Source organism: Spinacia oleracea, chromosome 3, assembly GCF_020520425.1.
Source record: "Spinacia oleracea cultivar Varoflay chromosome 3, BTI_SOV_V1, whole genome shotgun sequence".
Classification (NCBI taxonomy): domain Eukaryota; kingdom Viridiplantae; phylum Streptophyta; class Magnoliopsida; order Caryophyllales; family Amaranthaceae; genus Spinacia; species Spinacia oleracea.
In genome coordinates this window covers 147,964,099-147,992,004 of record NC_079489.1, presented here as the reverse complement: position 1 = coordinate 147,992,004, position 27,906 = coordinate 147,964,099, and the positions used below count along the sequence as shown (strand labels likewise).

Below are 27,906 nucleotides of genomic sequence, written 5' to 3'. Positions count from 1 at the left end.
ATCTGTTTGGCTAGTTCAAATATTCAGAAGTATAAAATCCACTTGGCAAGAAATCATAAAGATCTAGGTTAGATCATGTTGATGATTACTTGAGACCAAATATGATCATCAATGATTGTGTGTTGTAATTTCACTCCATAAGATATGGCATATCTAAGTTGGAATGATCGAAGTCGATTAGTACTTGATTCAATCAATGATGGATCATAAAGACTTTTCCTATAATTTCTAAAACAAAATGCTCAACTACCACCAAACTAAACCAAATTCGTCAAAGCTATTGAAAAGTAATTTCAGAATATCTTTTCATAATATATCTAAAGAGTTCTTAAACTCAGTGGGAGCTTAGTGTTTGTTATTCAACAAACTAAGGTCCAAGTATAGATATATGTTTCATTGTGATTTATTCAAATGAGACACAAGGGTATTGTTTCTACCACGAATTTTTGAGAACATAATGTTTGTTTGCTCGAAATAATGTCCTTTTGGAGATTCGTTTCCAAAATGACAAGTGGGAGAAAATAGACCTCGAAAGTTTTCGAGGCGAACAACAAACATAAACGGACATTCCGGAGGCTTTTCGAAGTGCTTCAGAAAATCCGAACTTATTCTTTAAGGACTTTAGAAGTGGCTTTAAAGAATAGATATCTCTTAGAAGACTTTACAAGTGCTTCAAGGAGAACAGAATATTCAAAGGACTTTCAAGTGGCTATTGATATTCTATTGTTTGATGTTCTATACCCAAGTAGGCATAGAATTCAAGTCACTGAAACTATGAGATTCTTCTATTAGATAGTGAAGAAACATAGAGATCAGGTCAATGAAACTATGAGATTCTTCTATTAAATAGTGAAGAAACCTACAACTTGCAGTCAAACTATTATCATGTAGATTAATGAGTTTGTGACTTGTAAGAAAGCTATGACGAAACCCAGATTCCCTAAAATGGTTAGAGGCCATATATAGACTCAAATGTTTTAAATGGTTAGAGGCCATAAAACATACTCAATGTTTTGATGACAAAATTGAAATTTTGTTGATTTGCAAGAATAGTTTCACACCTATTGGTTGCAAGTTTGTTTTAAGGATAAAAACCATCAAACATGGAATTGTGTTCACACACAAAGCTAGATTAGTTGCTAAAGGTTACAAGCAAATTCATGGCATGGATTGTGTTGAAACCTCATGCAAAATCGTAATGCTTAAGTCTATAATTCAAGCAATGATTGCATATTGGTACATATGGCAATTGGATGACAAAACGTATTCCTCAATCAAATGATGAAATACAATATGTACATGGTATGTCATAGAGTTTGTGGATCCAAATAAATGCTTGAAAAGGAAAGCTAGCTTATAAAATCTAAGTACAGATTTAAGCAAGCAATTGGGAATTGGAACTGTATTTTAGTGAAACTAATAAGTATTTTAGTTTCATAAAATATACATGATTCTTATAGATATATAAGAAGTTTAGTTGGAGTACTTAAAACTTAATTGGTCCTATGTGTATCACACACATATCTCTCTATTGTGAAATAACATTCAAATGCTAATGACTTAGATTTGAAATTATTCATCAATAATGGACCATGGCGAAACTTAGTACATACTGGGTATTAAGATCTATTTACAAAGATCTTATGATATTATTTTGGATTAAGTAATGGCATTTACTAAATCAAACACGAAAGTCTCCATTGGAGATATTCGACCCATGTGAATAAATCTAAGTAAAGGATGTTTGAACTATGTATAAGCATTTACTAAGTTAACATCAAAGAATCTAATGAGATTCTTCACCTATATTATATGTCAAAGAATTTAGCTGGATTCAGTATCTACTGAAATTGAATGAGCTAAAGTTACATGAATAGAATTCAATTGGGAATTATTCTACAAAAGAATTTATCATGTATGATATAATATGAGGATCGCCAAAAACGTATCGTATGACTTTAGGCATGACGAACATATACCAATCTCTATTGATCTAAGTGAAGACCAATTAGATTGAGATCAAGAAAAACTTATGGTACCTGAAAAGGTACATAGGATTACTTCTTGATTCAAGGAAATAAAGATATGCTAAATATTGATGCTACACGCATAAACACTGGCAAAGGATCAAGCAAGACCCTTTGGAGTTAACCATTGACAAGGACGAGCTAAAGAGCATCGTGTTTTGAAATGGCAACATGGATTGAAGACCATGAGTTGTTGCGTGGGAAATTAAATATGTTCTAAGATATAGCTGGAAAGTCTTCCACATATCTGTGAACTGCTTGGATAAGCAAATCCAAACAAAGCATCACTAGCAACCTAAACAGTTGAAGTAAAAGTACTTATTGCCTAAGAAGCAATAAAACAGAGTTGTTTATATTAATGAGTTCTTCATTGAACTTGGGTGGATCACATGTCTGCTAACTTGATGATTCTTCATTGCAAAATGCGTAGAACCACTATCGAAGTAAGAAAGACTAGATCACATAATAAAAAAACTCAAAAGATCTTATCATCATATCTCGAAGAACATTCGATGAAAAGGATATTAAGATTGGCAAAGCATGATAACTAAACCTATGCAACAAGTGAGAAGCAACACTCACGTTGTAGCACTGGAAATCAAACATAGCTTTGAATTCCATGAAATGTTTTAAAGATGGGTTAGAGGCCCATGGTTGTAAAACATTGGGGTTGAACATTTATCATATATGAAATGTGTTTTCATTATTCCATTTAATCTTGGTTTAGTATTAAATGATGAGTCCCTTCAATTTGACAATATATTCAAGATAGACTGTCAGGACCAGTCCTGTGACTAAGAAATGTCTATCAAGTGAACTTGAATGTCAAAAGTTGAAAATGGTCCCTAGTCGGAGTTTTCTATAAAATTGGACGCATAGAAAACGTTAGACGACTAGAATGCAAGATGACTAGTAAATCTGTTTCTTGAACTATGTGGACATGGCAATGTCATAATCATTTGCATAGATACTTACTTTGGGAAGACTAGTATCGGACAAGACCTATGAAACTTTACTGTAAGAGATGAAAATCTGTCATAAGTAAATTTCATTAAAATTATTAGACACTAAATCCTCAATACCTGAGTGATTTGAGATTACTTGTTTGAGAACTGGTTGCTTTGACGTTGACCAACCGTCGCACCGTAAAAGGAGGCTATAAAGGCAACGCTCAGGTAATCACCTATCAAACGAAGTCTAATCTCAAGATCGCAAGATTGGGATTGTCCTCCCATAAATCGGGATGAGATGCTTAAAAGTTGTACAAGGCCACTCGGAGAGCTAGAAACTGTGAAATGCATGGCCGTGCTCGGATGAATCATAGGCTATGATTATCTGTTTATTTGATCAGTTGAACTCTGAAACCGAGGAACACCTCTGGACATAATAAGGATGACAACTCTTACCTTATGTTCAAAAGCAAGCATCAAGCGACAAAGGAATTAGGAAAATGCACACTTGTCCCTAAGGACAAGTGGGAGACTGAAGGAAATAATGCCCTTGGTCCAAGTATGCATTCTATGTTAAGTCTAATAAATGCGGTTCAGTATTAATTAACAAGTTAATAATTCAGTGAGATCAAGTGAGCTGAATGCCTAGCTAGAGGCCGCTTCAGTTCAAGTGGAATTAATGATATTAATCCACAGCTTACTCTTGACTGAACCCGTAGGGTCACACAAATAGTACGTAAACGGATCAAGTATTTAATGGCATTAAATACTCCATCTATGAATATTCGGAACCGACGGATCTTGGTTTCAGTGGGAGCTAAGATCGTCACAGGCAAGAAATGAATACTCCGGAAACGATGATATTGCCGGAAACGGAAATATGGATCGTATCGGAAATATAAATATTATCCAAGTCGTAGATGTTACCGGAAACGGAAACATGGTACGTATCGGAAAATATTATCGGAAATGGAAATATTGCCAGAATCGGAAATATTGCCGGAAACGGAAATATTGTCAGAATCGGAAATATTACCGGAATCGGAAAATAATTCCGGAAACGGAAATATTAAATATTTGTTCGAAACGGAAATTAATTCCGGAATCGGAAATATTAAATATTATTCGTATCGGAAATGAATTCCGGAATCGGAAAATTTAATCAGAAGCGCATCGTACGAATAAGCATCGGACGAGGCCTGCCGGACGAGGCCCAGCACGAAGCCAGGCCATCGCCCAGCAAGCCAAGCGCGCCGCACAAACAGCCACGCCAGGCCCAGCGCAAGGCCAGGCCCAGCAGGCTGCGCAGCGCGCACAGCGCGCACAGCACGCGCAGCGCGCAGCGCGCGCGGGCGCTGCGTGGGCTGCTGCTCGCGCGCACGCATGGGGGCCCATCGTGGCTGCCGTGCGTGTGTGTGCAAGTGTTTGTGTTCGTGCACGTTTCCTAAAACATGCAGAGTTCGGTTAATGATTAAATTCCTAATTCTATTTGATAAATTAATTAAATTAGAGTTCTTGTAGGATTCTAGGTTTAATTAATTTGTATCTGAATAGGATTTCGATTCCCTTTCCATACCCCTATAAATATGAGGCTAGGGCTCACAATTTATAACGAGTTTTAAAAGTATTCAAAGTGAGTTTTTGAGAGAAAAATTCAGCCACACATCTTGCTCAAAAGTGCCGAAAATTCTAGTACCTTAAGGGCGATTCTAGTTGGTCAATCTTAAGGCGGATCCGGACGTGCTGTGGACTATCTACGGAGGGACGACACTTGGAGTCCTAAAGACTTGTTCTTGTTCGGTTCGGGCGCAGCTAGGGAGGGCACGCAACAAAGAGTATGCATCTAAATTATGCTATATGATTATGTGTAAATAATATGTATTCCTGGGTTAATGGTTGTTTCCGCATGATTTATGTAATATCATATGTATCATAACCTAACAGATGTTGCCGGAAACGGAAACATGGTACGTATCGGGAAATATTATCGGAAATAGAAATATTGCCGGAATCGGAAATATTGCCGAAAACGGAAATATTGTCTGAATCGGAAATATTATCGGAATCGGAAAATAATTCCGGAAACGGAAATATTAAATATTTGTTCGAAACGGAAATTAATTCCGGAATCGAAAATGTTAAATATTGTTCGTATCGGAAATGAATTCCGGAATCGGGAATTTAATCGGAAGCGTATCGTACGAATAAGCATCGGACGAGGCCTGCCGGACGAGGGCCCAACACGAAGCCAGGCCATCGCTCAGCAAGCCAAGCGCGCCACACGAACAGCCAAGGCCACGCCAGGCCCAGCGCAAGGCCAGGCCCAGCAGGCCGTGGCAGCGCGCACAGCGCGCGCAGCTGCGAGCAGTGGGCTGCGAGCATTGCTGCAGCTCGCGTGGGCTTGTAGCTCGCGTGGGCCGTGCGGCCGTGTGGGCTGTGCGCGGGCATGGCCTGCACGCTTGCGGGTCATGCTCGCGTAAGTGTTTGTGTTCGCATACGAAACCTAAAACGTGCAGAATTCGTTTAATGATTAAATTCCTAATTCTATTTGATAAACTAATTAAATAAGAGTTTTATTATAATTCTAATTTAATTAATTCGTATCCTAATAGGATTCCAATTCTCTTTCCATACCCCTATAAATATGTGGCCTGGATTCACAATTTATAACGAGTTATTCAAGTATTCAAAGTGAGTTTTTGAGAAAAAAATTCAGTCACACATCTTGCTCAAAAGTGCCGAAAATTTATAGTACCTTAGGGGCGATTCTAGTTGGTCAATCTTAAGGAGGATCCGGACGTGCTGTGGACTATCTACGGAGGGACGACACTTGAAGTCCTAAAGACTTGTTCTTGTTCGGTTCGGGCGCAGCTAGGGAAGGCACGCAACAAAGAGTATGCATCTAAACTATGCTAAATGATTATGTGTAAATAATATGTATTCCTGGCTTAATGGTTGTTTCCGCATGATTTATGAATTGTCATATGTATCATAACCTAACAGTAGGTGGGGTCCTTTTCTGGAGGATGTAGGTGTCGAAGCGTCCCTGAGTTTATATCTCTGCTGATGTCGTGTTGGGTCAGGCCTTCCTGAATGATGGCATGGATCGAATCAGCGGAGACTCTTTGCCCTCGAAATACTGCATTGTTCCTAGCAACCCACATAGCCCAAAGGGTGCTAATGAAGTAAATTGTCCAATTACCGTATCTTCCATCCTGGATGTTAAAACGCCGGATATAGGTAAGCATTCATTTCGTAAAGGGAATGTCGCCGTTGATTTCTGAATGGATCCCTAAGGATCCGCTCCTCCAAGTTTCCTTAGCTGTTTCGCATTGGCGAAAAATATGTTGCAGGCTTTCCTCTCGATCTCCGTTACGACAGATAACACACTCAACTGAGATCTCCATCCCTCTTCTGTTGAGGTTTACGTTTGTAGCCAAACTATTTGTCATTAATTTCCACAAAAATAATTTCCATTTCGGTGATATGTTCATACACTACAAAAAAACGCGGCACATTGTGACGCTTTTTGGGACAAATTGTGACGCTCTACAGTGTCGCTATTTCACATAGCGACGCTTTGGGAGAGGGTCGCTATTTTCATTGCCGCTATTTACCGACGCTTTAGAGCGTCACAATTTGCAAAATATCGACATATTTCTCCGCCGCTATTTGGGATATAGTGACTCTTTAGAGAGTCGCAATATTTAGACTGTATAAAGCGTCACTATTTGCACGTGTATAGACACATTTTTCCGCCACTATAAACCACATAGAGACGCTTTAGACACCCGAAATATATAGACTCTTATTAGAGTCACTATATGTTCACTTTCGTGCGAGGTCCCCCCATTCCCTCCAAAATAATTTAGACCCTTTGGAGCGTCACAATTTGCATCATATTATTTTTCATATATACATAATAATTTAGACGCTTTGGAGCGTCACAATTTGCATCATATTTTTTTCATATATATATATATATATATATATATATATATATATATATATATATATAAATCTAAAATCATGAATTATCTATAAAAATATATATCGACCATAGATAATTAATCATAATCAAATACATTAACTTACTACGTATGTACACTATATATCTTAAAGCAACATATTAACTTGCTATGATTCATATATACTTAAGTAGTTAATTTAGGAAAAGTGATAAAAATCATCTATACATTAAATTAATTCGCAGAGTCTAGTCAAACTGAAATAAAAGCGATATTTTAAAACAAATAACTTTCTAACTAGCATTATCATTTTTTCTACAAGATAGTCCAAAACTAAATAAAAACAACTTCCTGACTACGGACAAGTAAACATATCGTTATGCTAGCTTAGCTTCAAGATAACTTGTTCATCTCTTGATCTACATTTACTATTACCACTTGAATCATCAATAATCTGCAAAGAAAATTTAATGTCAAATATAGTATGATGAACATTCCATAAAATCAAGGGAAAATTAACAGTAATCCTAACCAGCTTGATCCTAACTACTAGTCGTCTTCTCAAAATAATATCAACTATTAATCAAGGGAAAAATGCATGACTATTAGAAATATAGACATGAACAATGAATATATATATATATATATATATATATATATATATATATATATATATATATATATATATATATATATATATATATATATATATATATATTATTGGTAAATTAGTTAACTTAATTACCAAAGGTAGAAACCCAAACAACAACCAACAGAAAACAACAAGGGAAACAAAAGCTAAGGGAGCACAGCCCGCACCCAAGCAAAAACAAAAAACACTAAAACATTCTACAACGACACCAGCCAAACTCGCAAAATTTGAGTTATAAAAGGTCATTTTTTACAAATTTGCAATGCTTGTATAATAACACTTTAAACATTAACATTTGATTTTTGCCTTGTTTTTTCCCTGTATGAATTAAAGGTTAGTTCCTACTTCCTAATCAATGGCGAAGAGACAAAAGTTAAAAGTGCTAAGTGTACTTGACATAGCAAAGACACAATGGTACCACTTGAAAGTTTTCATGATTCTTGGTATGGGCTTCTTTACTAATGTCTATGAGCTTTTCTCCATATCTGTGGTGACCAAAATCTTAGGCCGTCTCTATTACACTGAGCCAAATCCAACTAGCCCAGGGTTTATACCCATGAATGTGGCCTTGTGTGGTACCTTTGCTAGGCAACTCATCTTTGGGTGGTTAGGTGACAAGTTAGGAAGGAAAAAGGTATATAGTCTTACCTTAGTCATAATGGCTTTCTTATCCTTAGCCTCTGATGTTCATTAACTTGCTGCTTAAACTGTGACTTTCTTTAATTATCACGCTTGCCCATTTGAAAACCAAAAAAAAAAAAACAAGACACCAGCCCAACAAGCTACACAGCAGAACCAGACTGAACAACACAAGGTTTGCACAAAAGAACTGCACAACAGCAAGCCAGCCTGAGCAGAACAGTATGCCTGACTGACTGCAAACCTGCAAAACTACGCAACACCAAGACTGAGCAGTAGCAGCAGCTACAACAGCAGGACCTCAAGAACTTTCAGTTTTCAGATTCAGTAGCAGTAGCAGGACCTCAACATCAGGACCTCAACAACAGTAGCAGTAGCAGCAGATTCAGTTTTCTCATGTTATCAAAGCTGTAGATTCTTAATCTTTCGAGTTTAGTTCCTCTTGTCAGTTATAGATTTAGATTAAGACCCCAAGAACTTTCTTTTTTCCTTTGATATAATATTCAGGCGTGATGAGAAGCAAAGCAAGTGATGCTTACAAGTACAATAGCTAAAGAATTTGTACTTGGTATTCATTTATTGGTAATTGGTATTCATTTCTTATGATTTTCTTTTTACTGGTGATTTTAGATGGATGAGGAAATGCTAGAGGAGGAAGTTGGGGAAACAGAAGAAGAGACAAGTACCAAGAATATGTGGGAAAGTGTGGAAACTCTCACTAAATATTATAAGGAGGCTGTTTAACTGGGGATTATCAGACCATTACAGAATAGAGATCGCTGTTTACCGACTAGAAACAGAAAAGAACGAGTTGGTTGAGAAATTATCAACTTTGACAGAAGAGATAACTTCTGGAAAGGATAGATTTATCCGCCTGCAAGCTGACTTTGATAACTTTAGAAGGAGATCAGGTAAAGAGAGACTATCAGTTCGAAGCGATGCACAGGGAGAAGTAATTGAGAGTCTTCTTCCAATGGTGGACAACTTTGAGAGGGCGAAGCAACAGTTACAACCAGAAACGGATAAGGAAAAACAGATTGATACGATTTTTCTAAGATAGTACTATGAGTGAACAGACCAAAAACGAAACAGACTATAGAAGTCAATCAAACAGAAAACAAGCTTATACTATGAGCAATTTCTATGGCAACTAAAACTTTTTATAGTAGTTGATTTCAGACTTATCTCTCACTCATGGTCAGAGTTTGAATGAGGTTTTATTAGGAGAGTAAGTCGGAGTCGCTGCTGTCTTGGATTGATATTTAACACTGTGTTTTCTTTACGCGTTACAGAAGGAGCATCATAAATTAACTAACAGAAACCATAGTTTGTTAACAACCCAGACCTAACACCAAACTCGTGTTTCAGCTAATATCAACATAATACCTTATTATGATAATACTAAATCTAAACATCTACCTTCTAATCTCACCATCATCCATAAATAATCGACAACTATAAAGCTTGTTTCAGCTATAAGTTTATCTATAAAGCATGAAATGCAGTTAATTAATTCCATATGAAATTACCTTGCATTTGGCAATAGTGTCAAAGTCTCATTTCTCGGCCTGGTTGTCACCATTGCCACCAGAATCATCAGTAATCTATAAAAAGCATTTTAATATGTAAATTAGATATGCCACATTTCAGGTAATGATACATGATGCTCAATCAGAATAATTTCCAGAAATAACTAACCATATTTATTGCTGATTCCGCACCATCTAAAAGGTTCGATGAAACATTCCCTTTGCGTACTTCCTTCAAAACTTGTCCCAAAAAAGAAGCAATCATTTTAAATGATTGTGTTGTTTCTTCAAACTTGGTGTTTAGAACTTGATTTTGTTGCGCAAGGTCCTCATTTTGCTTCTTGACAACTGATATTTCACCTTTCATGTTCTCCACTTCCATAGCATTGTTGTTAACATAGCTTGACCCTTCTTTCCTCAGCAAACCTTCCACTCCAAAGATGTCGCTTTGCTTCACTCCAAATCCATAATTCAGAGGACGTTTAGGTACTTCACCTTTATACATGAGCTCATTAAAGACTGCATTCTCAATTTCAATTACGGGCTTTGAAGAAGAGGAACTCGCAAGATTTTCTTGGACCTTTTTGTTGGCATCCTCCTGTTATATAATATGAAAAGATCACTCAAAATCTATTAACCAAGAATACTATGTACAAGCAAAGAAAAAAATAAATAGACATCAAGAGACAAGATTGATTTATAGAATTAGCTCAATGCAATGATACCACAAATTGATGAGGAAGTGTGCCCTCTTTAAAGCTTCCATCTTCTTTGGCGTAAACTGATTTGAAAAATGCCAATTCGCTAAACACTCCTTTCTTCTCTTTCTGCAATTTCAGGAAAAAAATAAATTGAAAACTGAAATTTTGAAGTTCTTAAACCGACTATCACTATATTTGTTTAACACTTTGAGTTGTTATCCCCGTAGTAGGGTTGCTGGGTGCATTGCCACTTTGCAAGGGGTGACAGAGTCGGCAACAGAGGCAGTGACATCAGCAAGCTCTCTGCTAATTGTGTCAGGCTAAGGGGAATTCAGGAGTACGTTTCCGTGTAGATGCAGGGAAGATAATAAACAGAAGAAATATCAGCCAATAGTTGCTTTATACCTGTATTCAGTTTGTTTTGTTTCTGTAACAAGTGGCAAATATTAGTTCTAGTTATTAAGATATTAGGTAAATAAGTTTTTGCAAACTTGTTTGCAGGTACATTTTCTTTGCATTGTTTTTAGTTTATCTTACATGATCCAATAATTAAAATCAATATGGACATTGATGAATCCCATGATCCCAGCTGGCCTCTATGCTTTTGACAGAGGACTAACAGATAATCTATCGATTCTTATAATCTGATAATGTAAACATTGACAGATAATTTGACTACTAAGTGAGTAAATAAAATGAAAACCCAGACCAATTGGACGACTTCGACGCTGTCCCACGGGCACCATAGGGTTCCGATTTCCCCTCATAAGAAGGAGAAGGAGAAGGAAAAGCCTAACTCTTTGAAGGTTGTGAGGGCAGCGCCGAAGGCAGAGTCGAATACCGATGCTAAGAGTGGAGTTCAGAAGTTTAGGGTCAAGCTGTTGCCTGAAAGTGGTGGCCAAGAGTGTCATGGATGTTCTCTGTATGGTATGTTGTTCTTGCAGCCGTTTACATACGTTTTATTCTGTTATTGTTGTGTTTATTGATTTTGGCTTCTGTATATCCTTTAGCGAGCTTGGATTTCCTGTTGGTTTTCAGTTCTAGAACAATGTATTGTCATCATGAAGGGGATTAGAATTTCCTGGAACATATATGGTTTCCTGAATGAATACTTTATTGGTTTCGAGTCAGATGTTTGGGAAAGAACCGGATTAGTTGGTTGTTAACTTTTTATGTCAGCTAGAATTTAGCTAAATTAGTGAGTTTTAGTGCTGAATGGCTTGATCAATTATCAAAAGTTCTAGAACAATGTATGTCATCATGAAGGGGATTAGAATTTCCTGGAACATATATGGTTTGCTGAATGAATACTTAATTGGTTTCGAGTGAGATGTTTAGGAAAGAACCATATTAGTTAGTTGGTTGTTAACTTTTGATGTCAGCTAGAATTTAGCTAAATTAGTGAGTTTTAGTGCTGAATGGCTTGACCAATTATCAAAAACTCATTTTAAAGGATCAAAGACATTATTTCGGGAATAAATTATATGGTGGACTGGTGGTGGTGAGGTGAAGCTTTGTTATTTTGGTTGAAATGTTAATAGAGAAAGGAATGTTGTTGGTTGTTTGTTGATTGGATAGGTTTGAATTTGTGTAATTGATTTACTCTTGAATTAGTCATGTTTAGGCTGTTGTGCTTGATTAATCTCAAATTAGAAATAATAATGGTGTTGATTTGCAACATTTGCAGCTCACAAGGCCGCACTTCACATCATCTCTAATTTTATTTACATTATGCTATGCTCTTATTAATGCTGGTTTTGATGTCTCAGCCTTACTTCAATAGCTGGGAATATCATCAACTGAAACAAGTGAGAAAGTTGGGACATTTTCACTTGCATATGCAGCTCACAAGGCCCCATCTCCGATAAAGTTTCTGCCTACAGTTGCCCTAACTCCATTGTTGCTTCCTGGATTTCAAGAAAGTAGATAAAGATAACTAATCCCAGAATATATGACTACTCTGTATATGACTTTTCTTCCATTTGTGTAATACCAGAATATGTTATTGGATACGTAGCAGAATCAACTCTTTGTCATTTCATTGTGAATTTGCATTTTAGTGTGTTCAGAGCAAATGCAAGAACCATTAATTGCTGGCCTATCTCAAACATAGATCTCCATAACAATTTATCTGTTAACAGCTACTTACTTGATCTGTTCTCACTAAGACCAACAATGTAATTTACAGGCTACACCTACAGACTAACAGCTAAACATGTTTCGTTCACAATTAATTGATTATCATTGCAGGGTTTTTGTTGTAAAAATGCAGATCGAATAATGATTAGTTATGCTTAATTATGCATAATTTTTATTCTTTGTTATTGACTTTTAGTTAGAACTTTGTGAACAATTTTTTATCGCCTTAAGTTTATGGGGATAATGTAATAGAATGAAATACTGCCTTTGTTGTTTAAATTGAATAGTTTTTGCAGCTTCATGCACTGCAGATGGACTTCATTGCCTCTGCTTTCTGATTTTTTCTACTTTAAACTTGGAGTAGCCACGCACACCCGCTCCCATCCCCAGACCACCCTCCAGAATCATACTTCTTAGTTCCTGTTAAAAAGTTGACTCTATTTGACAGTAATAGTGTCAGGTAACCCCGTTTCCTGATCCTAAAAGCTCTAAGTTCATGAGAATCTAGGACAACTATCTCCAAAACGTTTGAAGAGTCACATAATGTATACTTCTGCAACATGGTTTATAACAGAAACGGAAAGTAGGAAGATTTTCCCAGCTGCTGCTTTCAATTCCATTTGCCCGCATAGCCAACTTTTCTACATTATATTTCTCTACTTTAACATTAGAAAACTAAAGAATGTCCTTATGTGTGAGATTAGATATGCATATACGAGTAAATATTACTCTTATTTGTTTATGAATTTTAGACTTTTATATCACTCTTATTTGTTTATGAATTTTAGACTTAGCGCCTATAGCAATTGAAATGCTACAAACCAAATAGCTAGGTTGAAAAGCATACCATATCAACTCTTCGATTAGCAAAGCTTGTAGCACCACTGTTGTGCTTATTGCCTTGTAAAGCTCGAGCATTTTTTCCCATTTCAGATTTTTCCTAGTTTCATGAAACCAATGTTAGCATATATAGGTGAAACAAATAAAACTTACTAAATTTAGGATATTTTGGGGTCACAAACCATGGCCTCTGGTAAAAGCCAATAATCTACCAATTCCGTCCAACTCCTAGTGGACACTCCATCAGGCACGTTGGCATAGTTCTCTTCTCGAGATTTATTCACTGGATCGAAAAAATCCCTCTTCAATTTGTATCGATGATTGTTCCATGGTTTGTCAATACGCATCACTAGTGCCTTGTTAACTAGAGGTCCATCAGGTAACACAAAATGTTTCTTCAAAAAAAAAAAGGAAAAATTAAGTTACAATGTTAACAAAATAATTTGCCTAGCTAGTTCTGATCAGATCAGATCAGACTGATCTGTCTGATCTGATCAGCACTGATCTGATCAGAACTAGCTAGGTGAACTTAGTGATTCTGCAGAAACTTAACCCGGGGTCGGAACCCCCATGACCAAATAAAAACCTGAAAAACGGGCAACTGATTGATGAACACAGATGGAAACAGAATAAATTTAAAGCTAATTACACAGTTAACCAAGCTAAAATAAAACTACAATTAACATAAGTGTTAAGAACAATAAATCCACATACCCGAATCATTGTAACAACATTAGTTTTTAACTGATTGTTCACAGCACGCCAACTTGGGACTCCCACTGGACAAAGTGAATCATTTTTTGCAATATCTCCAAGGAAGCTCACAAGGATCTTCCCACCTTTTCGAATAGGTTGGTTGAATTCATTGAGCTTGACAATGTATCTGAACCCCTTTGCATCATGCCAAACGTCTCGAGGCAGAACTGGTCCCTTTACCAGATGTCGTATTCCATCAGCATCTGTCACAGGAGCTAAATCAGACTAAAAAATCACCAAGATCGATAATTTACAGTTTGCATATTTGATGTAGAGACATGTTTACCTATAGCTATAGCCTCCACCTTCTCATCAAACTCCCTCGATTCTGGCCAATTTGGAATAATGATTCGATGTCGAAGTGTTGCTTTCTTCACAGCAGTATCACTTCCTTCTCCTTGATCAAATTCATTTTCACTCTCAGAAGCCGATTCTTCAAATTCGTCCCAGTTGTAGTTTGGCATAACTTCACTCTCAACCTGATTGGATGGAGGAGATCGCAGAGGTTGAAATGCATTCTCACTCACATGCATGTATGTTGGAGGCAACTGACCTTCTTGCTTCCCGGTTCTCTTTTTCATTGCCATGGTGTCTGGTGGTGTAGGAGATTGTGACATCACATGTTTTGTTGCTCCCAAAGGTGCAACAAATGCTCTTTTCTCTAAATGTGGTTTGACACTTGTAAAAGAAGATACCGGCTGTTGTGTAGCTTTTTGAGGCTGTTGTGTAGCTTTGTGAAGCTGATGGGTAGTTTTTTGAGGCTGATTGGTAGCTGTTTGAGGCTGTTGGGAAGCTTTGAAAGGCTGCAAAGAAGGCTGCAAGGTAGCTTTGAAAGGCTGCAACACAGGCTGCATAGTAGGCTGGTGTGGATTCGGTGTTGACGCTTTTTGTGTTGCAATTTCAGTCAGATTGGGAAACGTAGGTCCTTTATACCATCTACTTTGTGTTGTTCCTGTAAGAGTGGGCGGAATTGGTTGTTGTAATGGGTTAGAGGATGGTTTTGTCTGGGTAAAGGATGGTTTTGATAATGCCTTCAGTTGTGGCTTTGAAACCATGGAAGTAGGCCGAGGCAAGGATGATTGTGGTGCAACCATGGTTTTTTTAGCAGCTACTGGTTGCTTAATGGGTTGTGATACCGTCCCAAATGTCTGTGACACTCCAAGTGTTGGAGGACTGAACGGTCCCCAGTTTTGGGTGGATGGATCAGAAGATTTTGGGGACTTGGATGCAGCAATGCTCGACCCTTCGTCAATAGCTACCAATGTTCTTTTAGTCTTGTAACTCATATTTTAGTTCCTGTTCAGAAAGTAAGAAACACAATCAGCCATGAATAAAAAGGTCATTAAACCAACTCAATTGCTACAAGAATGAATCACTAAATAGGATAATAGGTATTCACTCAAAGTGACAATCATACACGTTAAATCAGTTTAACATTTTCACATAAACAAGAATTACAATGAGCAGAAAACTCCGTAAATATAGAAGCAAAGTGCAAATCTGATTGAGAAAAAGAAATTCATCCTGGCTCTAATTGGTCGTTAGCTCACTAAGTGATCTAGAGTCTAGAATATACAAGTCATAGACTCAAAAGTCTGAAACCTTCAAGGAACTTGAAAACTTTATATTGGAAGGCCTTTTGCTCCGTTCATCCCTTTATTAAGTTTCATTATAACCTGTCACATTACAAGCATAAGCACGAAACAAGATAGAGAAGGCAAACCAGAAAGGAAACAACTAACGGAAATGCACTGAAGATATTATCAGAAAGTGAAGATATTAGCACTATGGAAACAACCAACCTCCAGGTGGCTACCAAATCTCCCTGGAGGTCGAATTAGCACTATGGCCCCTACGAATGTGGATGCGAATGAGTGTGTAGCAGCTTGGTGGAATGAGGAGGGTGATGGATGGCATTTGGAGGGATTGATCTCACATCTTTGGGTGCACGAACAGGAAGCTATCAAGATAATGAGGGTAGCAAGAATTTTGTTTATCTCCCTTGAACTCAAATTATCCCTTTATTGGTTTTAACATGTATTTTGTTTCTGCAGAGATACTTGAAATTTGAAGAATCTGCAGGTGACCCTGCGCGTGTTCAGATTCTATATGAACGTGCTATCACTGAGTTTCCTATATCTAGTGATTTGTGGACTGACTATGCACGCTATATAGAAAAGAAGCTCAAGGTACTTTCTCAATTTCTGATTTTAACTGTTTTGGTTGAGAAATCTGCTAGCTAGCTTATTGTCAGTTGCCAAAAAACAATTTTTTCAGTTCTGATGGATCAAAGAGATGATCTCATAGCTGGCACACTTCCTTTTTTTTTGGTGTAGTTTAGACTGAAGTTATAAGCAATATTTTAGTTGGCCTACACTCATTTACTACACTTTTGCTCTACAGTTATGAGGGAAAGGGCAAGATGAACCTGCTACACCCTCCTTTTCTGAGATTCAGACTACAGTGAAAACTCTCAATTTTTATATTATCATGGCACCAGGAAAAAGCTAAAGAACAATCTAAAACAAGTCATCAAACAAATCAGGAAGCTGTGAACCAGCAAAACAACATCAAGCAACAGTTGCATGTCTGACATGTATTAACAAAATGATTTGGCTACCTTATTAGTTATTCCCCATTCTGTTTTGAAAAGAAAGGAGGGGAACCATACCTAGAATAAAGATCTTTGCTGCTTGATTCAGAGAGCCTAAATCAGTAATATCCTGAGCCTGTAGTTTTAAGAAAATGATTATCAAGAGAGTTATACATTCCATAGGAGAGAAAACAGGCGATAAAAGGATCAATATTACAATACAAATGAGCTTAGAGAAGCTTGAAAAAAGCTAGCTATAATTATATAAAGTCGGTGGTCACATATGATTCTCAAAGTCAAAAGACATAGAAAGAGGATCCAATGGGTGATCCAGCAGCTTAGTATAGTAGTAAATGGCAGCTTTGAAGAGGTGGATGCACATTGTTAATTGTTAACATGAATGCAGAACACAAACATCTAAGGGAGAATCAAGCCTAAATTGCAGAACTCGAAACAGACAGAAACATAAATGAAGAAGTAAAGAGGTAACGTGTTGATACTTGTGTAATATTGGAAACTACTGGAGTGATGTTTACTGTTATAAACAATGAAATCTAGTGAATTGTTTTTAGCAATATTTTACATTGGAGTCATTTCATGATTAACTCACAGCATTTCACTAATCTTACAGATTCAAAACCGGTTTGTCTGTGTGGTTCTCCTTAGATAGCCAGGCATAATATTTTGGCAACTCTGACAGATACGCTTTGTCAAAGGGGGGTAAAACTTTCAGAACCAAGACAGATGCATACAAACAAGAATCAATCTTTTCCCAATAAACCTTATTGTTTAGTTATAATGGACCAACCCACCCCTGACACACATTTTCTTGTGTACCACAGGCGCAACAAAAAAGGGAAGAAAAGCAACAACAACACTGCAACAACAATGAACCAAATCAAATACAAAAGGGGGAAATCACAAAAAATAAAGATAAATTGCCCCCTTTTCACGGAATAACGGTATAAAAATATCTGTATCACCATCAAAGAAACTAGTAGTAGGGTACTTGGACATTAGTAGACAATAAAATAAGTGAGTATAGATTAAGTATATAACTCATTATTCAACCAGATTAAACAATATGACTCACAATGTCATGAACAAATACAAATCCAAAGCAAAACAATAAAAAATAAGCATGATCAATTGGTCCCACCCTCTTCCTCTACTGGTAAAGAATCCCCTAAATCAAACACATCTCTAGGCTTGTTCTTAACAACATGCAACCATCCCTTTTGTATCTCATCTTCTATGTAAAAAACTTGTTTTGCTTGAGATGAGAATACAAATGGATCATCTTGCAACAATCGTCCAGAATGCATCAATTTAGAGAAATTGACACATACTCCGCCATTTGGATATGCTTTTACACCCCTATGAATGTCTACCCAATCACAACGAAACAATACAACTTTGTAATCTCCGTAATAATCTAATTCATAGATATGTTTCACTTTTCCATAGTAGGCATCTCCATCCGCTTCGACCATAATTCCAGAATTTTGTGTCAAAATACGAGAATCGCGATCCGTGGAAAGGAATTTGTATCCATTGATTATGTATCCTTTTAATTTTCTACCATAAGAATGCAAACCACCCGCCAAAGCTTTTCTTAGTTTCCCATCTTCGGTGGTTGCATCTATGTAATGTACCTACGATGATACATCATTAAATCAAATACATTTTTTTTAAAAGAAGTATGTATTCACATTAAAAGAACTTAAGTAACCTTATTTTGCAGCCACCCTCCAAACTCATTGATGATCCAGTTACTTTCATCACTCTCCGTGACAGGATTTTGTAAGTTCATTTGACGTTTCTCGGTTAAAAATTCACTTCATGGAAGAAGAACAAAATTAAAAATCATCTATTATAACAATTGATAATTCAAAAGAAAACCAACATAATACTTACTCCAGATCCCCTTTTATCTCATCAGAGTGAAGCAAAATGTAGCGATGAGCTTGTTTTAAGCTTTTGTCATCAAGGCGAATGCTGACCTCCTTCCCAATAACTCGACCACCAGAATTAAACAAGTAATCATTGGGATTTGGAATGTCATCATCCATCCTTTTAGGTATGTTGAAAATGGTCTTAACACCTTGAAGATATCTCGAACAAAACCTAATTGTCTCCTCTAAAAGGAAGCCTTCTGCAATAGATCCTTCAGGTTGGGCTTTATTGGTTACATGTGATTTCAAATGGGACAAGTACCTTTCAAATAAAACATTTGTACTTAATATATGATAAATGTGAAATATTAAATAAAAAGAATATAATTTAGACGTGTAAGATATTAACCTTTCAATGGGATACATCCATCTGTATTGCACTGGTCCACCAAGTTTAACCTCCTCCACTAAGTGAATCAACAAATGGACCATGATTGTGAAAAATGAAGGCAGAAACTCCTTTTCCAACTCACAAAGAGTTAAAATAATTTCATTTTGAAGACCATCTAAATCATCTGGATCAATAGTTGTAGAGCACAACTTCTTGAAAAAGGAAGACAATCTAGCCAACAAGTCAATTACTTTTGTAGCTTTAGAGGCCCTTAAGGCAACGGGAAGGATATCCTGCATTAGAACATGGTTGTCATGACTTTTGAGGTTAATCAACTTCCTTTGCTTCATATTCACACAACTAGAAAGGTTGGATCCATATCCATCAGGAACTTTAATTTTCTGCAAAACATTTAGGAACCTCTCCTTCTCCTCCGTAGACATAGAATAGGAAGCCGGAGGCATGCATTCACCTCCGTTAGGATTAGTACTCAGCCAAAGGTGAGACTTTATTCTCCATGCTTCAAGGGCTTCTCGATCATTCCTACTATCTCTACTCTTATCCATGCTAAGAAGAGTTCCCAAAATATTCTCAGACACGTTTTTCTCAATGTGCATCACATCTAAATTATGCCTTAGAAGATTATGCTCCCAATACACCAAATCAAAGAATATGCTTCTCTTGGTACCAAAGTCACTTTCATCTTGGACATCATCGTCATCATCGTGTCCTCTTTGCCTCTTTTTCGGTGGTGCCTTCGACTTTCCGTAAACATGCTTCACCTTTTCTTGCTGCCTCAATATATCAGTGCCGCTAGGACGAGATGGGGCTTTACCCCACTCATTAGTTCCAAACTTCTCACAAAACTTGTCACCTTGACATCGATATGGGTGATCTGCAGGTAACCATTTTCTATAGCTACAATAGCAAATCTTGCTCCCAAATCTATCAGAAGGCGTGGAATCTAAGCATATAGGACATGCATTGTAACCTTTTGTGCTCAAACCAGAGAGCATTGCATAGCCGGGAAAGTCATTAATAGTCCAAAGCAAAGCCGCACGCAAATTAAATTTCTCTCCGGCAAAAGCATCAAAAGCTTCAACCCCTGTCCACAGCAATTTCAATTCATGCACTAATGGCTGCAGATACACGTCAATATCATTTCCGGGACCTGATTTTCCAGGAATAAGCGTGGACAGAATGAAAGAAGACGGTTTCATACATAACCATGGTGGAAGATTATAAGGAATCAACATCACTGGCCACGTACTATAAGTGGTGTTCATTAAACGGTAAGGATTAAAACCATCACTCGCAAGACCTAATCGAACACTACGAGGGTCTAATGCAAAATCACTGTGACGCTCATCAAATTCCTTCCATGCTAAGCCATCTGAAGGATGCCTTAAAATCTTCTTATCATCTTCACCCAATCGCTCTGTATCATGCCATCTCATATCTTCTGCTGTTGATGATGACATGTAGATTCTTTTTAGTCTCGGTATAAGAGGGAAATATCGCATTACCTTAGCTGGCACACCTTTCTTACAAGTATCCGTACCTTGATCACTTACAACGTTGCCCCTATCCTTAGTTTTCTTCCACCTCGATGTACCACAAACATGACACTTGTCTTTCTTTAAAAATTCACCCCAATACAACATGCAATTATTCGGACAAGCATCAATCTTTTCATACCCAAGGCCCAAGTCTTTTATCATTTTCTTACTGTAATAATAAGATGAGGGAAAATCAAGTATTTGAGGAAATGCATCTAGAATTAGCTTCAACAACATATTGAAAGATTCTATGGACCAGTGATTCATACACTTCAAGTGAAACAAGTGTAACAGAAAAGATAACTTTGAAAAATTGATACACCCCTCGTACAATTTCTCCTCAGAAGCTTCAAGCAACTTCTTATATGTCACATCTTCTTCTATTGTAGAATAATCATATTCTACATCTGTGTCATAGGCCAAGGGCTCCTCAATCCATTCATCATCCTCTCGTGCTTCTAAATTTGGGCAATTGGGAGGCATATTAACACTAAATGCTGATCTTAATAGCCCTCCCATATTATCTCGACCTACAAACCCACTTTGGTTATCAAGGGATCCTTCACTAGTAATCCCTCCATCACTCTCAAACATACGCTGAAACGTATCCCCTTTACCATGAAAAATCCAATCCTTATATGGCTTATAAAATCCCTTAAACAAAATATGCCTCTCCACTTCATTTACGGAGAACCATTTCTCTACCTTACAGTTCTTACATGGACATCTAATTTTTCCTTCGACTAGATCTTGCTTGGCAAACTCAATAAATTCCATACAACCGTCGATATATTCATGATGACCAGTGGGTAGATCGATCCAACTTTTATCCATATCTATACGAAATTAGTTGAGTAATTAGTAATATACGTCGGTCGCAGAATAGGAAATTTTTATATGTACTTATTAAAATATTATAATCATTCTTAGAACCTTGATATATCACACGAGATTAATTTAAGTCACATAACACCTCCGTACACAACTCTTCTTAATTCATACCATAACTTATGGTTTTTTGTTTAATCATTCTTCCTTAGTGACTAATATTTGTGATCTATCTTCATCTTCTAAAAGTTATTACCCTATATCACTTCCATATTATATTTTCTTTTTGCGTACAAGATCATACTTTCAACTTCACATGAATTTGCAAGGAAAATAAAGCATGTGATTTTAGCGCACAAGGTGATATTTTCAACTTCACACGAAGACAACAATATAAATCCATTTTTTAAAAAGAGTAAGAGTACCTTAAGTAACGTGGCATCACATAATCAGAATTTATGGTAAAATTTCTTGGATTAAATGTAATTAAGCTAAGCAAAATTATGTAGTGGGGATAATGTAATTAGACAAACAATACCAACACAAAATGCCAAAGCTAACAAAAATACGTACTTACAAATTTGAAGCTATTATATCAAAACATTTGAAATTAAATCAACAGGAATACAATAGAAAGATCCAACTTTTGCATGATTGACGTAAGTTATGATAGCACAATAAACGTCGGTATATGCTCATTGTATATATATTGGACATCGAGGAAATGTAAAGCCACGGAAATTATATTCTAACACTTAACAAACCTAACTTGCAGAGTTGTAGCCCACCCTTGTCCATACAAAATTAGGGAAATAACAATTGTCCAATAAAAAACCTAAAAGGGACTTTATAGTATACATACCTCTAGTATCAAAGAGCATATGCAACGTACGAACCGATGCAGAACCTACGAACAACGCTAAAGACTTGCAGGAAACCTTGAACCGGTGTAGCAACGCACGAACTGATGCACGAACCTACGAACAACGCTAAAGAATCACAGGAAACCTTGAACCGGTGTGGTCGGCGAAACCTGATAATGTTGATAAATTATGGTCAAAATATAAGGACAACAACATTATCAGGAATTTAAAATCTAAAAAATATAGTAGATGAAGTTATCAACTTAAACAGAAAACACTACAAACATATCAATTCATGACCATGAATGCTCCATGAAAATGAACAAATGTAGGGAAGCAATGTGCTAAGCGCAGGTCAAAGAAGGGTGTTTTTTCTACATGGAAAGTAAAAGCAAATATTATCTGCAATCTACTCCGCGATAAGGGGATCAAGCAATTGAGTTTACGAAAGTCGTTATTGTGGGGCGACAAAAATACCAGAGGAGAGAGAAAGGAGATAGTGGTGAACGTAAAGGGACAGGAGAAGAAGTGAACTGATCAGAAGTGAACTGATCAGAAGTGAACTGATCAGAAGTGAACTGATCAGAAGTGAACTGATCAGAAGTGAACTGATCAGAAGTGAACTGATCAGGACTGATCAGGATTGATCAGTAAGGACTGTTCAGAACTGATCTGATCAGGACTGATCTGGACTGATCTGATCAGGACTGATCTGATCAGGACTGATCTATTTTCTATGTCGTCTGAGAGTGCAAGTGTCACCGTCCATAGAAAGCTAGCTATTCCATTTATTACTCAAAAGTGATCACCATACTCCGTATTAAGCAGCCATATTATCTCATATTCAAGGAAGTTGACAGAACACAACACATAATTAAAAAGACTCCCAAAAGTTTTATAATAATATTAATCCTACCTTGTTATGTCTAATCTAAATATTAGTCATTATAGATTACTCTTCTATTATGACTCATCAATTCCACGATCAATTATTTATAACTTGTACACCGTAGCAATCAGTATGTATTACTCCACTTCTTAAGCTCTTAGCTAGTGTTTGTTTGAATAATGAAATAAGAATAGTAATCACAATTTTGGATTAGATTCTATTAATTTGTTAAGAATAGAGTTATTCAAATAGAACGATAATCTCATGATTGAGCTTGAACTGATTTAGTGAAACACTCCTATCCGGTGCAATTGCATAGCCTCTAAAATGTTTTCTGTTAATGTTTCCCATTTTTTCCCGGTTATGCGCAACACATGATGTATATAGTTAAGGTTCGATAGTTATATTAGCAAACCAACATAAATTGGGATGTTTTCCAATTCCAATTACATTATTTATGTGTGGGATAAAGTAATTAAACCTAAACAACACCAACACAAATCAGGAGAAGAAGTGAACTGATCAGAAGTGAACTTATCAGAACTGATCAGGATGGATCAGTAAGGATTGATCAGGACTGATTTGATCAGGAATGATCCGATCAGGACTGATCTGATCAGGATTGATCAGAGCAGGACTGATCTATTTTCTATGTCGTAAATAGCCTAGGACTGATCTATTGTCATGTAATGCATGATCTATTGTCATGTAATGCATGATCTATTTTCTAAAATCAATAGAGATAAAAAGTTCAGGTATGTAATAAAAAATACTCTAAACAACTCTATAGAGAAGCACTAAAAAAAGCTAGGTAACGACTCTTTACTATAATTCCATAAACCCTTACTCGCAAGTTCAAAATAATTCAACAGAAGAATACAATGTCGTTCTTTCTAACAATAGAACCTAAAGTGTAGCCAAACCATCCATCTCAAAAATTTGCTACTGTTACTTTTAACTCGATACATGTTGAAACTAACTGATATGTTATTATCAAAGCTCGTAGTCATAAAAACCATTTATGCATGCTGTAGTTTATCGGGGCAAAGATGGGGGCCTCAGGACTACAAATACAAACAGAAAGTGGCCTAATTAGCATCCCTAGTAATATCTGATGTGTTGTTGTGAAATATCTTCCTAGAGGTGCCCTAAAGAAATACCTCATTGATAATCGAAGGAAGAAGCTAGCTTTTAAGGTTGTCCACCAGTTGGCGCTTGATCTTTCTAGAGTGACAAATAATTTTGCAAACTCAGATAAATAATACCGGATGATAAGCTATAGTTCAAAGCTACTCTCAACTTGGCATGATAAACCCAGATAAACAATAAGCTAGTGCTGATAAGATAATATTTGGTTAGCTATGACAGTTCAAAACCGGATGATAGAAACTCAGAAATGGTTATCTGAGTTTATCATCCCAGCTATGACAGTTCAAAAATCAAAACCGGATGTTCTATCCCTTAACTCAGTTAAGCTATAGTTCAAAGCTACTCTCACTTCTCTGTGTTTTGAACTGCATATATTCAGATTAGGGTGCTTACTGCATAGGTTTATTCCTTACTCCATACAACTGGTAGTCAAACCTATATTTGGTGCCAACTAAAGCAGGGAAAGGCAAAGAAATTTATAATAAAGACAAGCAAAGTGCTGATAAGATAAGATATTTAACACTGCGATACACTGCCACTACCTAATACTACAGTTATGACATATAGAAAGCATGCAGTAGCTTAACATAACGATGACAGACAGACAATGAGCTTATCAGTCGCCTAATACTAAGTTCTGCTTTGTAAAGCTCAGTTCTGTTTTGTGCAAAGTTTGTTCAGTTCTTTTCTACTTACAGTCAGTCCATCGGTCACACATTTCACATAATCAGTCACAGAAAACAGTGTAGCCTCAAAAGAAGTTATAGATAACAGTAGAAAATGCTAAGTGAAAGGGTTCAAATAATTAGTATAAGTTCTATAGCGACAAATAATTTTGCAAACTCATCCAACATGCTCATTTGATGCACCAAGTTTCTCACTAAAGACAACCTAAACTAACCAAGTACAGCTAGGTGTCTTAAAGATTGACAACAGATTTTTCATACTAAGTACCAGATATCTTGGTCAGAGATTATCACCTAAATCTCACTAAATGTCTGTGTGTCTTTATACAAAGCATTGCCATGTATCCAAATTTCAAAGATTCTAGGCCAACTAAAAGTTGCAAATTTAAAACTATGAAAATTAGAAATAGATAGACAATACCTACAGTAGTAACAACACGGAAGAAGAAGTCAGACGTTCACCACTTTCCAACTATCGTCCAAATTACCAACTATCTGCAATTGAAAACTAAAATAAATGAAATAGCAAACACTCTGTAAGCGGTATATAGAAAATCACAGAAACTAAGAAGACCCATTCTAGTTTTTTTCTTGAATTAAGGATGCAATATAACATGGAAAACTTAAAGGCATATGATTGACATTAGAAATTGACATGAAAAAACGTGAATTAACAATATATGACGGAAATTAAAATAGTGAATCAAACCTAAACATTGTTATATGATAAAAATCAAATAGTGAAGGCGTGAAGCAGACCAAAAATACCTGGCGAATATATCCGGCAACACCGAGGATGAAGCAGCAATTAAGAAACCAGAGTATGCTTGAATTTCTCCAATTAAAAACCAGAGAGAGCAACGAATTTATCTTGAATTTGTTGAGCGAATTGTGAATTCAATAATTGGGCTTTTTCATGAATTTATAGGATGAGGAGTGAGATAGCTTATACTGGGAGATTTGACTTTGCTAACGTAAAGGTTGAAGACGGAATTCATGGAATTCGTTAATGGCCGGTGCTGAAGGTGAGGAGGAGAGATACGAATTCATCGGAAATCTGACGAGGGTGGTTAGTTTCAGCAAGGTATGTCGGTGGGAGGAGGTTGAGAGAAACGTGGGAGGTGGGTTGAGAGTTAGGCGGGATTCTGCGAAAAAAACAGAGAGTTAGGCGGGATTTTTTGCCCAAAAATTCAGTTGCATTGCTGCCTCACAAACACGTGCAACACACGTGTCTTTTTTTTTGTAAATAGCGACGCTTTAGAACGTCGAAATATTTTGCGGCTCTCTAAAGCGTCGCAATTTACAAATTAATATTCGCGCCCCAATTTCCTTGCGACTCTTTGTTAGACCGTCACAATAATTCCGTCTCAATATGTACCTCTTTTTTGTAGTGATAGCCCACATCGTTGGAAAGAAATTTTCGTTGGTGAGGGCATTGCTTTGGTCAGCATCCACCCCTACCAGCACGGTGTATGCCGTCTTCACTGTAATCTTCCCGGACTTGTGAAACTTCCAATATAGGAAATCTTCCTCCTCGGTCCGAGGTAGCTCCATACCCGCTATTTTCTGTGCATGTCTAAACTCAAAAGCGCCATTTAGCCTACTATCGTTCCAAGAAACACCATCAGGATTAATAAAGTGGCTAACCTTCCAAGTCCTGGCCTGACGAAGGGTAACATTTGACTTAAATTCAGGGGGCTCGCCATCCACCCACCGATCTCTCCCAGCCACAATCTTTTTCCCATTCCCCACCTTCCAGTTGCACCCCTTCAGTAACAAGTTCCCAGCCCTAGCAATCCCCCGCATCCCCCAAGAAAGTTTTCTGCCTGTAATAACCGTCGCCACCCCTGTCACTGTGGGTAGCGAAATTTTATCCCGGCAGACCTGAGCCCACATCGAGGCAGAGTTGTGCGCCATACGCCAAGCATTCTTCATAAGCAGTGTTGTGTTCAAAAGGGAAGCGCCTCTTATGCCGAGACCTCCCAACCCTTTAGGAGTGTTCAGAACTGCCTATTCACCCAATGCACTCCTTTACGCTGCATATTAGCCCAAAAAAATCGAGCTAACAAGGAATCGATTTTGGATGTTACCGATAAGGGAAGTTCCATACAATTCATAACATGAGAAGCCATTGAAATGAGAACCTACAATGCCTTAAATAGGCGGCGCATCAACCTAAAACTTAGTGCCCTAAAGACACCTCAACATTCCCTTAACATGTGACTAGGAAACTGCCAAAATAGTAGATACACCTATTACATGAAATAGCTAGAAAACAACAAACAGCTATTCTATATGGACTGATTGTTGATGCTGGGGTTGGCTTCATTTATGGCTTCATATAGCCACTATTCTCAACATGAAATTTATAAAATTTTCAAATGTATGAAGATGATCAAACTACTCTGTACTACTACGTACTTCCTCCATTTTACAATAGTTGCAACACTTTGTATTTTGTACTATTCACATAATCTACTTTGTTTATTTTTTATGATCTACACTCTAAGAAAAACATATTCATGTGGGATCTTGTTAGATTCATTTTAATGTATATTTTGCGAAAATTAATTTTGTATCATTTTTACTTATCGATAATTGAATATATTAATTGTTCAAGATATGCATTGGCAAGCGTGAAAATCAAAGTGTTACAACTAAAAAGAATTGAAAGTAGTTGTTTTGAAATACATGTCTCCTTAATTCTATAAATCATTGTAGAAAAAGGAGTATAATGAGGAGGGGGGGGGGGCTATAGAGAAAAAACAAAAAAATAAATTATAAGTGGAGATCATGAGAGGATTGAAATATAGTACTCCATATTAAAAATGTAAAAACGTACTAAAAAAGGT

General features: G+C 36.9%; 2 protein-coding genes across 4 annotated transcripts; both read right to left on the bottom strand.

Annotated features, from left to right (window-relative positions):
- Positions 1-7,104: 7,104 nt before the first annotated feature.
- On the bottom strand, positions 7,105-26,457 carry LOC110787405 (uncharacterized). Of its 3 annotated transcripts, none has more exons than XM_056840901.1 (12): positions 25,823-26,457; positions 25,476-25,562; positions 22,330-22,500; positions 16,873-16,930; positions 14,488-15,497; positions 14,160-14,404; positions 13,628-13,840; positions 13,453-13,545; positions 10,491-10,592; positions 9,935-10,363; positions 9,766-9,840; positions 7,105-7,399 (listed from the first exon to the last, which is right to left on the bottom strand). In XM_056840901.1, exons 5-11 carry the CDS (start codon positions 15,485-15,487, stop codon positions 9,793-9,795), a joined length of 2,130 nt encoding a protein of 709 aa, XP_056696879.1. In that variant the 5' UTR covers positions 15,488-15,497; positions 16,873-16,930; positions 22,330-22,500; positions 25,476-25,562; positions 25,823-26,457; the 3' UTR covers positions 7,105-7,399; positions 9,766-9,792. The 3 variants fall into 3 exon arrangements, with proteins under 3 accessions (XP_056696879.1, XP_056696878.1, XP_056696880.1); XM_056840900.1 differs by having other exon boundaries at positions 25,476-25,549; XM_056840902.1 differs by having other exon boundaries at positions 25,480-25,549.
- Positions 17,602-21,473, bottom strand: LOC110803391 (uncharacterized). Its single transcript, XM_056839781.1, has 3 exons — positions 18,712-21,473; positions 18,527-18,632; positions 17,602-18,449 (listed from the first exon to the last, which is right to left on the bottom strand). The coding sequence occupies exons 1-3, from the start codon at positions 21,471-21,473 to the stop codon at positions 17,940-17,942; spliced, it is 3,378 nt and encodes a 1,125-aa protein (XP_056695759.1). The 3' UTR covers positions 17,602-17,939.
- Positions 26,458-27,906: the final 1,449 nt, after the last annotated feature.

What these genes read in the sequence shown, in the direction of transcription:
- LOC110787405 (XM_056840901.1), bottom strand. Translation starts at nt 15,487, where the DNA reads ATGAGTTACAAGACTAAAAGAACATTGGTAGCTATTGACGAAGGGTCG. An exon ending in ATGTTGTTACAATGATTCGG is followed by an intron (nt 13,841 to 14,159) that starts GTATGTGGATTT and finishes TTTTTTTTGAAG; the next exon opens with AAACATTTTGTGTTACCTGA. An exon ending in CTAATCGAAGAGTTGATATG is followed by an intron (nt 10,593 to 13,452) that starts GTATGCTTTTCA and finishes CTGAAATTGCAG; the next exon opens with AAAGAGAAGAAAGGAGTGTT.
- LOC110803391 (XM_056839781.1), bottom strand. Translation starts at nt 21,473, where the DNA reads ATGGATAAAAGTTGGATCGATCTACCCACTGGTCATCATGAATATATC. An exon ending in GAGATAAAAGGGGATCTGGA is followed by an intron (nt 18,633 to 18,711) that starts GTAAGTATTATG and finishes TCTTCCATGAAG; the next exon opens with TGAATTTTTAACCGAGAAAC. An exon ending in GAGGGTGGCTGCAAAATAAG is followed by an intron (nt 18,450 to 18,526) that starts GTTACTTAAGTT and finishes GTATCATCGTAG; the next exon opens with GTACATTACATAGATGCAAC.